Source organism: Nansenia antarctica, assembly GCF_963989245.1.
Source record: "Nansenia antarctica genome assembly, chromosome: 2".
Classification (NCBI taxonomy): Eukaryota; Metazoa; Chordata; class Actinopteri; order Argentiniformes; family Microstomatidae; genus Nansenia; species Nansenia antarctica.
Genome location: NC_137675.1, coordinates 87,127,493 through 87,140,731, shown reverse-complemented (window position 1 = coordinate 87,140,731; position 13,239 = coordinate 87,127,493). Strand labels below are relative to the sequence as shown.

General features: G+C 42.7%; 1 protein-coding gene across 1 annotated transcript in view; it reads left to right on the top strand.

The window, feature by feature from the left end:
* Positions 1-4,387, top strand: part of LOC308150818 (uncharacterized protein) — a gene marked incomplete at both ends in the record, with an annotated part of 48,213 nt that extends 43,826 nt beyond the window's left edge. Inside the window, one exon of the mRNA XM_080523610.1 lies at positions 4,253-4,387. Coding sequence (XP_080379736.1) covers positions 4,253-4,387 — 135 coding nt within the window. The remainder of the gene's footprint in view (positions 1-4,252) is intronic.
* Positions 4,388-13,239: the final 8,852 nt, after the last annotated feature.

The window sequence follows — 13,239 nt, the reverse complement described above, 5'->3', positions numbered from 1 at the left end:
GGAGAGGGGGGTGAGAGAGAGGAACGACAACGGAGGCAGACCATAGCCTACCATCGGATTGTTTCATCATCTAAACAAAGTATTGTGAAGTAAACCAACGTGGAAGGCTGCATCGATGGAAGAGGTGGGTTTCACACACGTAGGTATGAGGAAGTTAATATATAGGACTATTGTATACGTTGAATTTGGCCAAACACCGGTGAACTATTTGAAGTGGTGAAAACCGGGACGTAATGACGTAATGACATTTTACAGAAATGTGTTTGGCCGCTGTGACACGCTGCTCGGGACTATTATCCCATGACAAGCAGAATCAGAAACATATTTATTGCATATTTATAACAGTTTTTTTTTCTCCACATACAATGAATTTTGCTTTATAGTCTGGTGGTTGCATAACAATAAACAGACAGAGACACACTGGGCAAACCCGTAACCCTAACCTCGACTTTAAGTATGTGAATCAATGAAGCTGCGCTTTGGCCTGGGGGCATTGGCAAGTCGTGACGTTAGAATTATAAGGTTCTATCTCCATTTTTGTCAAAATTGAGTTTTTTACATAATCTGATCCATTAGGTGTTTATTAATGCCTGTGTGGTGTTATTTTAAAAATGTTGACATTTTTGAGTTAGTAATTTATAAAATACAAAGGTTCCATCTCACAAAACATAATGGAATGTAAAAACTTTGAAGCTCAATATCTCTGAACTGCCCTAAACGGAGATAGAACCTTCTCATTCTAAACGGAGATAGAACCTTATCATTCTAAACGGAGATAGAACCTTATCATTCTAAACGGAGATAGAACCTTCTCATTCTAAACGGAGATAGAACCTTATCATTCTAAACGGAGATAGAACCTTATCATTCTAAACGGAGATAGAACCTTATCATTCTAAACGTAGATAGAACATTATCATTCTAAGCTCACGATGGGCAAGTCCCAATGCTGGATGACGTCACGCACCGAGTCCGACGCTCCCCACGCCTTGGCTTTGTGCCATGCAGGGAGGGTCGTTACTGCATTGTGTAGATTGCGTGTGTTGAAATAAACGGAGATTTCTAGACAAACCGGTTAGTTGAACTTGAGATGAGTTCATGATACTCTCAATACATTCAAACCGGTTAGTTGAACTACACTGTACATACTTTGTGTTTTGTCCCCCGCCCCCACCTGTGGTGTATGTCCCCACCTGTCCTACCCGTCCTACCCGCTGTACATACCTTATGTTTTGTTGTATTGTTCTTCCCATGATGGATGTATGTTTATCTTGTAGATAGTAATAGTTATTTGTCTGTATTATCTTGTAGATAGTACTAGTTTTTCTGTCTGTCTTACATGTAACGATGAATTGAGAATCAAGGACCCCAATTGAAATAAGCCAGTGGCTTTCTTGGGTTTTTATCCTGTTAGTTGACCTTGTATGTAATATGTACTTTCATGTACCTACTTCTGCAAATCTTCTAATAAAGTTTTCAATCAATCAATCAAAAACTTGAGATGAGTTCATGATACTCTCAATACATTCAAGACCAGACGATGAATTGAGAATCAAGGACCCCAATTGAAATAAGCCAGTGGCTTTCTTGGGTTTTTATCCTGTTAGTTGACCTTGTATGTAATATGTACTTTCATGTACCTACTTCTGCAAATCTTCTAATAAAGTTTTCAATCAATCAATCAATCAATCAGACGTGAGCTTAGAATGATAAGGTTCTATCTCCGTTTAGAATGATAAGGTTCTATCTCCGTTTAGGGTAGTTGAGAGATATTGAGCGTCAAAGGTTTTTAAATTCCATTATATGTTTCATGAGATGGAAACTTTGTATTTTATGAATTACTAACTAAAAAATGTAAACATAACACCACACAGGCATTAATAAACACCTAATGGATCAGATTATGTTAAAACAATTTTTTGGGACAAAAATGGAGATAGAACCTTATCATTCTAACGTCACGCAGAGTCAAGACGCGCCCGTTCAGTCGGCTACAGCATGATGGCATGGGGTCCTCCTGACTAACACTATCCCCAATAGCTGCCTGAGGCTGCGCTTACACCTTTTTTCTTTTTGAATATGATGTTATCTTGTGTATCTCTATTCTGTTTTGGCTTGTTGTGTTTTTGTTTTTGTTTATTGTTCTACTTCTACTTTTTTTTCCCTTCTGTACAGTGTCCTTGAGTTTGAGAAAGGCGCTTTTAGATACAACCTATTATTATTATTATTATTGTTATTATTGTTGTTATTATTATTATTATTATTGTTGTTATTATTGTTGTTGTTATTATTATTATTATTATTATTACTATTACTATTACTATTATTATTACCTTACAGTTCGAGTGCATTTGTTTAGGAGGCATTTCAATATCGAGGGTGGTGATACACCAACAGTTTCTAAACGGCTGAAGCATCCGTTATTATAACGACTGTAGGAGAAAATTATTATATGCAATAAGACATTTTTCTACATTTAAGACTTAAAACTCACAACAGTAAATTGACTGTCTAGAGCAGGGGTGGCCAACCCGCGGCTCGCGAGCCGCATGTGGCTCTTTGCCTGTCTCCGTGCGGCTCTTTAATCCATTCATTAAAAGTGCGTGGCTCGCTCTCTGTGTCTCAATAGGCGTCGTTTTGGTATGGCAATTCATGGCACTCGCCATACCTGGCTTAACATTTAAATTTAATCCATCTCACCCCACCAGCCAAGCGCTGTAGTGGAGCGCAGGGTTGCCAGACGGGATTGACAATTTCAAGCCCAACCAGTCTAAAAGCTGCCGAATCCACCCGTCCAGAGTGACCAAAAGTAGGCCTATCTGGCAACACTGGAGCGGGACATCGGTTCCTCAATAAACAAGCCATGAGTAACGTTCATGTTAAAACCTTGTCCACGATTCTCGTTCATTCAGGTGTGTTAAACAAACTGTATAAATGCCATTTACATACTGTTGGTTCAAATGTAACATATTAATGAACAAGTTCATGTTCTGTCAGTACAAACATGTTCTAATGTTATTTTAGTGAGTTCGCTAGTTAGCGAACATTAAAGATTACAAGAGCTAGTTTACGTATGTCAACAATGTCTCTATTCTCAATAATTTCAGTAATAATTGTACCAAATTGGGGCCAGTAACACTGACTTGTGTGTGAGTAAGTTATATGTGTGTGCAAGCATGTTTTTGATATTATCAATCGTCTCACTTTTACTAGGTGAGCTGGTAAAACAAATATGCCAGGGGAAAAAAGGAAAATGGACATAAAGACCTCTTTTGGTCAAAGGGCAGCAGAGACAAGTACAGGGACACAGGTGAGGTCTAAACAGGTGACAGGGACAGGGACACAGGTGAGGTCTAATCTAGCATTTTAACAGTGCAGTTCGTTTAGAGTTGAGAATAGCTAAATCTGTTATGTTTTGTTTCTAAGGAGATTGAACCAGTCTGCCTGCTAGGAACGATGTAGGCTACTACCTGCATACTGTAGTTGTCTCCTTTATTCATTACCTTAATGTCACATAAGTAAATTGTATAGAAACAACTCACCAAAATTTACTATTGCACAACTGTTTAGAAAAAAAAATCCACGAGGGGGGTTCCCTTCAACCCCCCCACTCAGACCTTGCCATACCATGGCTTTTGCTGAAATTACACCACTGGTTTCATAGCCAGCCTAATGGAAATGTATTGCGTGTGTGTGAATGAGCGCTTTTGTGAGCCCGCATGTATGATGTGGCTCTTTCTGGTACCCCAACAATGTTTTGTGGCTCTTAGTCTCCGACTGGTTGGCCACCCCTGGTCTAGAGCAAGCTATAGAAACTGATTTCCTTTTGTAAACACACAATGAAACCTGTTCCTCTACGTTTTCCTGTGCCATACATTTGAATATGCAATTACCCTTCTGTGTTCCATAGTCTGTCTTTGACCCTAGAAACTCAAGACAATGTTGAGCCACACCAGAGTGATTGCCCTGCATTGTTCACTCTGGTGCCATCATTCCTCAAATGTGTTATACCGTAAGGAAGGGAGGGCCAGATTCCCCCCTAACCTTCATCCCCCATCATCTTCCTCCATGTGCAAATCCACACCCCTTGCTACCCCTTGCTAATGATTGGTTTGACCCGACCTAGGGGCGGATTTGTAATCTCAAGCCCAATGCACACGGCATGCGATTTTGTCGCACGGCAACATTCGATTCTCCATTCACATGCACCCACTCACTTCAACCTGATTAAAGTGTGTCTGTCTTCATGTAGGCTAAATGCATGGCATCGCTGGGTGAGGCTGAGGACAGCAAGCTGCTGCAGATGAGCATCAAAGAAGAGGAGGAGGATCCTGACGATTTACTTGATCAGAGTAAGTTGGTGGAGGCACATGTCAATAACTGTTGAGTGTGTTATTATGTTACACAATGAGGAACTACGAAAGGATAATGAAGGTACATTCTAATTAGAGCCGACAGAGATACCAATTTGATTGGCCTTTTACAGAAATATCTATATCCGCTCATATTCCTGGGACATTGTACAGATGCGTGTCACCTTTACTTTCCATTCATAGACAATCAGTGTAATTGTTTTCTACAGTGTGTGTACAGGTGCATAAAAAAAGAGAAAAAAAGGTGAAACTTTTATAGCTGCCGTAATCATCGTTACAGCTGTAAGCCGTAATCATCAACATTAAAACAAAAAAACGTGTGAAATATTTCACTTCATGTGTAATAAATCCAGAATATATGGAAGTTTAACTTTTTAAATTAAATTACGGAAAATAATATAATTATAAATATATAATATAATATATAATAATAATAACTTTTCCATCATATTCAAACATTTTGAGATGCACCATGTAGGCTACAAATGCTTGTATCCATGCATTTCAGAGTCAGACGGAAAAGTCGATCATGGAATAGATATGCTCGACCACAAGCCACTGCAGATGATCATCAAAGAGGAGGAGGAGGAGGAGGCGGAGGAGGAGAAGAAAGAGGAGGACCATGGCGATGTCATTGATGGAGGTACGAGGGTGTGATAGGTCCTGCGTTTACATTGTACATTTACATTTTTGGCATTTAGCAAAACCCTAAACCTATACAAAGCAACTTAGGCCTACAACAAATACATTTGTTTAACAAATGGATAATTGTTTAATGATCAATAACAAAAAATAAATTGGCCACATTCCAGAAGCAACGACAAGCAAGACAAAATTGATTCCTCAGACAAATCTGTCTTGAATTGAACTTGAGTTGAATTGAGATGATTTCTCTGATTTCTCTTGACCACCAGAGGGGTGTGATTTTGAGGCAGAGGGTGTGATATGTGATTTGTCAAGTGCGTAGGCATCAGAGGTTCTCACCATATTTCTATGTGATGCTGTCTTAGCTCTTTGTTAGGTCAATTAGTTTAATAATATGTTTAATTAAATATATTATGTTTCATGCAGGAGAGAGTCCACACTTGTGCTGCTCTGACAGTGGGAACAGTCCTTCTGAGTCAGGGGGACCAGACCTGCAGACGCCCAAGGCAAAGAAACCGTTTAACTGCCTTCTGTGTGGACGCAGATTTACCACAGCACACAATCTGAAAGTCCATCATAGAATCCATACAGGAGAAAAGCCTTTCAACTGTTCTGAATGTGAAAAATGTTTCAGTACTTCTAGCAATCTATATAAACATATGCAGGTTCACACTGGAGAGAAACTCCACCTGTGCTTAGAATGTGGGAAGAGTTTTTCCCAATCTCAAAGTCTCAAAACCCATCAGAGAATCCATACAGGAGAAAAGCCTTACAGTTGCTCTGAATGTCGGAAACGTTTTGCAAACATGTTCAGTTTAACTGTCCACCAGCGGAGACACAGGTCAGACAAGCCTTACTGCTGTGTTGACTGTGATAAAAGTTTTGATTCATCCGGAGCATTAACAAAACATCGGAGAATTCACACAGGAGAGAAACCGTTTAACTGTTCTGAATGTGGAAAATGTTTCGGTACTTCTAGCAGTCTATGTCGACATATGCGGATGCACACTGGAGAGAAACCCCACCTGTGCATAGAATGTGGTAAGAGTTTTTCCCAATCTCAAAATCTCAAAATCCATCAGAGAATCCATACAGGAGAAAAGCCTTACAGCTGCTCTGACTGTGATGAAAGCTTCAGAATGTCGTCTGCTCTAAGAACACACCAGAGAAAACGCCATTGTCTATAAACAGGACCCCTGTGCTGCTTCCAACACCTTCCCCCACTCTGACCAGGACACTGAATGACCAGACTAACCACCCTCCCCCACCCTGACCAGGAGACCTAATGACCAGACTAACCACCCTCCCCCACCCTGACCAGGAGACCTAATGACCAGACGAAACACCCTCCCCCACCCTGACCAGGAGACCTAATGACCAGACCATCATATGAATCTGCACTGCAAAAATGTATTTTAAGTAAGATTAAATGTCTTAGATGAAGACAAAATGTGCTTGTTTTTCATCTGACCACGCTAGTTTTAACATACCTTTTACTTGTTTTGAGAATATCTTGGCATGTGAAATATTCCTGTTCTGTTGGCAGATATTTTACTTATATTATGCTTTTTTCTTTTAAGTAGTATTTTACCCATTTTATTGATTTGTTTTGAGAGAGAGAGAGAGAGAGAGAGAGCTGACTTTCTGCAGTGTGACCCTCTCTGGCAGGATGCCTTCCACCTGCCAGGACTACTAGAGCTACCCTGATGAGGCCTTAGATTTTAGATTTTAACCATTTAGCAGACACTTTTATCCAAACAACAATTAAAATGAGAGATTACAGGGATTGTCTCCCTGACGTCATTTATGTAATTCAGGTTATGTGCCTCTTAGCACAGACAGTGGTGATGGTGGTGGTGGTGGTGTTCTCAGGTGGGATTTGAACTCATGACCTTCTGTTCACCATTCCAACTCACGACCCACTAGGTCACCACTACCCCTACTACTCCTCCTCTTGTCTTGCCTTGACCCCCTCACTGTTCACAGTCCCCACCAGCCCACCTTGTTAGTACAGTCAACACCGTGAACAGGATGTTATTGATGATAATGATGATGATGATGATGATGATGATGTCATAATGATTGCTGACTGATGAAGCCTAAACCAGTAGAGTTGTATATGAGACTGTAAGGTAGTGAGCCCTGACCTTAGGGCATCTGACGTCTACTGCCTGGTGTTGCTATAGCAACTGTAACTTTTATATACCTGTAAAAGCTATTGGTCACTTTGTACATTTAGTGTGTCTACATGAAGTATACATAAAGCCTACACCAGGTGTAATTTCGTAATTTCGTTGTTTGGTACCTGTACTATATCAATGACAATAAAGACCATTCATTCATTCATTCCTGATTCATTGTGCTTCACCTACATATACTGTGTCTGTTTGCATATGTAATGAAATGATTAATAAATCAACTAAATGATCAATGAATAATAGGATGATATGGATATTTTTGGTATTGATTATTTTATTGAAGAAGATTAATCTGTTGTATTTCTGAGTAATCATGTCTTTCCCACTAACTTCTAAACAAAACATATAACATCACTATGGGGCGAGAAGATTTTGGTTGTATCTATAAATATGTTCTTTTCAGTTTAGAAACAGGTGGTCATGAACGTCTATGATTAACCCCATATGATACAACTCTTACTGGTCAGTAGACACATAGATCAGGTCTGTGTAGATAACAGACATCACTATCATGGCTTGGATAAGTCAGTTCAAGTGGTACAACACCGCCATCTAGTGGATCCGTGTGAAATTACACACTGAACGGCGGCAAACAATTCAATCGACAAAAGTTTCCGAAGTCTAGAATAGAGACACTACTTTGATTGTGATTCAGTCAATGATGTACACAGTGCACAATATTGAAATGAGTACTGGTTATATGCTCCTGTAGCCTATACGTTTCCTATACAGTGTATTACGGTATACATACTGTAATATTACAATGGTCAACCCTGCTGGTTTGTTGAGGTGAATCCCACTCAGACTGTTGTAGTTGTCATGGAGCCAGTCACACAGCCCCGCCCCCTCAGGTAAATGTCCACCACTTATCAAACAGTCCCCCGGCGCCCCTCGACCATTCACACCATAGTAGGGTCCAAAACTAAAATTCCGTGACCACTCTCTGGCTAACATGTTTTGATGATTTATTTGACTTCTAGGGACCTTTTATGAAAAATTTAGCCTCCAGGTCCCTCCCAAAAATCCCGTTTTTTTTTTTGCCAGAGGGCCAAATCCAAAATACCTGTAACCTTTAAGGCAGGTGAATAGGGTAAACAAATTTAACTAATAGCTATCACTATGAAACTTCCCCAGTTAATCACTTACATTAAGACAATTATTTTTTTGTATTACAAGTTTTCTGAAATTGTATGTTTAAATATGCAAATGAGGTGTTACCTAACTAAATTGGCGGTAATTTGCATAACATTCAAGAACTTAAATCTGAACATTGGATAAAGCCAGGTTAAAAAATCTTGTTTAAAAAGGAAACGGTTAGTTTTGTGGCGCTGTTCCGAATTTCACTGTAGTTCAGCAAGCGGAGAAAAACAGAGTCATCTCACATCTGGTTTGGAACACCGGACTTTGCTTGATGTGGTGCACTTGATTCTATGTTTTTTTCAGTTTTATTTGTTTAGTTATATTACATCCATCTCTCAATATTGTTAAAAATGAAGATCAAATGTTCATATGTTGAAATATGTTGAAAAATACAAATGTTTTCATGGAGTGTCCTACCTTTTCCATAGAGACCATAGACTACCACTCGGATAGTTTTATCATCTAAACAAAGTATTTGGAAGTGACTCAGCATCTGGTCTGTACAGTTTAAAGTGTGGTACATCTAGTAAGCGCCAAGACTAGATATAAAAGAATGGAAATATATTCACCAGTAGTAAAACAAGGAATTTCAATGGAATGCACTGCCAGTTTACATTAGGGATGCAACCTCAGCACATACAGTATGTTCAAGTCAATATGTTCACTAAAAAACGTTTAATATTGCCTTTAAATGACTAAATAATTTAATTATGATTATATAATAATGATTGGTGCACTTTGAGCTGCAACGTTTGCAGGACAAGCGCTATACAAATAAAAGTTGTTATTATTATTATTATTATTAATTGTGGTCACATTAATTTGGGTCCTTGCGCATATGGGCATTATGGGTAATGAGAGAGTGGACAAACTGTTAAAAAAAGGTGACAGACACCGTTATTCATATATATCAAAATCGGAGGGAAACAGTATTGTGTGGAGGGAAGACAACTTACATGCAATACAACATAGAGTGGTTAGTGTGAGAAACAGGGCAGGAAATAGAAAAGAGGAGGTGGTGAGGACCAGACTAAGAACAGGGCACCTTATAGTAACTTGGATGGAACTCTTCACCTTATAGGAAAACATCCTACAGGATTATGTGACAGTTGTCAGGTAGAAGAAACAGTAGAACATGTACTTGTTAACTGCAGGAAATATACATCAGAAAGAAAGGACATGATGGAGGGAATGAAAAGATCAGGACTAACAAGAGCAGGTTTATTTTTTATTTAGCCTTTATTTAACCAGGGTCGGTCCCGTTGGGAAGCCTGGCCAAGACAGCAGCTTCAAACATCCAGTTTCAACAGTTAAAACAAACAGCAGAATCACACAATAAAACACGCCAGATCAACAACAAACAAAAAAATAGACAAAATACAATTTGATCAGAGCAATTGGATAAAATAATGGGACTTTCATATAAAATATAAAACAGGAGCAAGAACGATATGAATAAATAGAGTAAAATAATGGGACTTTCATATAAAACAGGGGCAAGAACGACATCTGACAAAACGGACATTGTAGGAGTTAACTAACTCCAGGAGATGGCAGTAATGCGACACCAAAGAGAAGAAGAAGAAGACGACGACGACGAAGACAATTTTCCCTGTCAAATATACTGTCCATACACAGTCCGGTAGGTGGCGGTAATGCGCCTTAAGTTGGTCGCAAACCGCCATTGAAACTGAGAAGAAGAAGAAGAAGAAGAAGAAGAAGAAGAAGAAGAAGAAGAAGAAGAGAGAGACAGAGAGAGAGACAGAGAGAGTGTCGAGGAATCATCTCAATCAAAGTCATGTTCAGAAATATAATAATGGTATTAACTATCCTCCAATGGAATGCAAGGAGTTTGATTTCTAATGGGCAGGAATTTAAAAAGTATGTTGAAGATCTGGAGGTTATGCCAAATGTAATATGTGTACAAGAATCCTGGCTGATTCCTAAACTAGATTTTGTGATAGCAGGATATGTGTCAGTTAGACGGGACAGAGATACCGGTAGGGGTGGGGGGGTCATCACCTTTATTCAGAGTGGCATACAGTACAGGGAGGTGAGGAAAGGAGATGACTTGGAGTTTATCATTATTGAGGTGTGGTCGAAGGAGGGTAAAGTCCTGATCAGTAATTTCTATAACCCATGTAGACAGTTAGAAATTAAACAACTGGAAGGTATTTGGAAGGATCTGTCTGGGAAAACAATCTGGTGTGGGGATTTTAATGCGCATAACACACTATGGGGAGATAGGGATGATGCTAATGGGACTGTTATAGAGGAGTTCATGGGAGAGGAGGGTCTAGTGTGTCTTAACGATGGGTCTGCAACTAGAATAGATATCACCAGAGGGACTGAATCAGTCTTAGACTTAACCATAGTATCCAGGAATGTGGCAGATAAATGTGAGTGGGAAGTTCTTGCAGGGAATACAATTGGAAGTGATCATTACCCCATCAGGGTTCGGGTGGGGGTGGAACTGGGAAAGGATTGTGAAATAAGAGGAGGGAGATGGATACTAGAGAAAGCGGATTGGGGGAAGTTTGCAGAAGTAAGTGAAGAGTGGTTGTCCTTGGTAGATGGGAGTAGGGGTATTGAAGAGGTATGCAGGGAAATTAACGCAGGTATAGTGGCTGCAGCAGGGGAGGCGATACCGAAATCAGGGCCAAGGCAAATGAATAGAAGAGTACCGTGGTGGTCAAAAGAATGCAAAGATGCTGTTAAAATAAGGAATGGAGCATTTAGGAGATTGAAGAATCTCCATAACTTTCAGCTACTGACTGAATATAAGAGAGCACAGGCACTAGTAAGGAGAGCTGTTAGGAAGGCAAAGAGGGAGCACTGGAGAAAGTTCTGTGACTCTGTGGGACGTACTACTCCAATAGGGCAGGTGTGGGGAATGGTTAAAAATATGAAAGGGATAGGGAGGAAATATGGTGGTCGCGGCCGTCACCTGGGAAATTGAGGAGGCGGTCAGGACCGCTCAGCGGGCTCAGCCCGACCCGGGAAACGGTCCTCCTGGTCGCCTATTCGTCCGTGACACAGTGAGATCCCGGGTGCTACTATGGGCTCACGCCTCCACCCTCACCTGCCACCCTGGGGTGACTAGGACCCTGGCGTTCCTCCGCCGGCGCTTTTGGTGGCCAACCATGCCTGAGGACACCAAGGCCTTTGTGCTGGCCTGTTCTGTATGTGCCCGGAATAAATCTTCTAACCAGCCCAGTTCGGGCCTACTGCGTCCTCTGCCCATTCCCCGCCGCCCCTGGTCCCATGTGGCCCTGGATTTCGTTTCGGGTCTACCCATGTCTGACGGCATGCCCACTTTTTGCCCCTGCCCAAGCTTCCTTCCGCCAGGGAGACGGCGGATCTGTTGGTGAGAGAGGTGTTCCGGCCCCACGGCCTACCCACTGACGTGGTGTCTGATCGGGGACCACAGTTCACCTCGGCGGTCTGGAAGGCTTTCTGCTCCGGCCTCGGGGCATCCATCAGCCTGACCTCAGGGTTCCATCCCCAGACCAACGGTCAGGCGGAGAGGGCCAACCAGAAGCTGGAGTCCACCCTGCGCTGCTTGGTGTCAGCCAACCCTACTACCTGAGCAACCCAATTACCGTGGGTGGAGTACGCCCACAACACCCTGGCTACCTCGGCCACAGGTATGTCACCCTTTCAGTGCCTTTACGGCTATCAGCCTCCCCTGTTCCCTTCCCAGGAGGAGGAGATCCTGGTCCCGTCCGTCCAGGCTCACCTCCGCCGCTGCCATAGGACCTGGCATCGGGCCCGTGCCACCCTTCTTCGGGCATCGGAGCGTTACCAACGACAGGCCAACCGTCGGCGTATCCCTGCTCCCAATTATGCCCCCGGGGACAAGGTATGGTTATCCACGAAATATCTACCACTAAGGACTGAATCCAGGAAATTGTCCCAGAGGTTCATTGGTCCCTTCACCATTGAGCGGGTGATCAACCCCATGGTCATGCGCCTCAAGCTTCCCCGTACCCTCCGTGTCCATCCCTCCTTCCATGTTTCCCTCCTCAAACCTGTGTCCTCCAGTCCCCTGTCTCCTCCAGTTCCCGACCCACCCCCCCCCAGGATGATTGATGACCTCCCTGCCTACACCGTCCACCGCCTCTTGGATTCTCGTAGCCGTGGTCAAGGTTTCCAGTACCTGGTGGACTGGGAGGGCTATGGTCCTGAGGAGAGGTGCTGGGTCCCTCGGCGACAGATCCTCGACCCTACGCTCGTCCAGGACTTCCACCGCCGACACCCCGGCAAGCCTGGTGGTCCGCCCAGAGGCGTCCATCGGAGGGGGGATACTGTCACAGTTCCGCCCCCAGCTCCGCCCCCGGCTCATCAGCCATCTATCAGTGGCGCCAGGTGTAGCCGATTAAGACCGCGACTGGTTCCTACTTAAGCCCTGCTCCTGCTTCCAGTCAACGCCAGATCGTAGCCACTTAATGGTTGGTTCATACGTTCGTTCCCTCAACTCTAGACGTTACCCGTTACCCTAGCCTAACCCTATTCTCCCTGTTCCCCGTTTAAGGATTCCCTGCCTGCCGACCTCCTGCCTGTCTGACTACCTGCCTACCTGCCTGACCCCCTGCCTGTCTGAGTACCTGCCTACCTGCCTGACCCCCTGCCTGTCTGACTACCTGCCTACCTGCCTGACCCCCTGCCTGTCTGAGTACCTGCCTACCTGCCTGACCTCCTACCCGCACAACCTACCTCCAGCCTGATTCCCCTAACCCCCAACCCTATAATAAATCACTATTATTATTATTACTACCTGTTCTCCGTTGTCTGCTTCTGGGTTCCGCCCTCTGGTCGTGACATATAAGTTATCCATGTATCCCTTTTTCATCCATCCTGTGGCACGGGTCGTGACTCGCGAG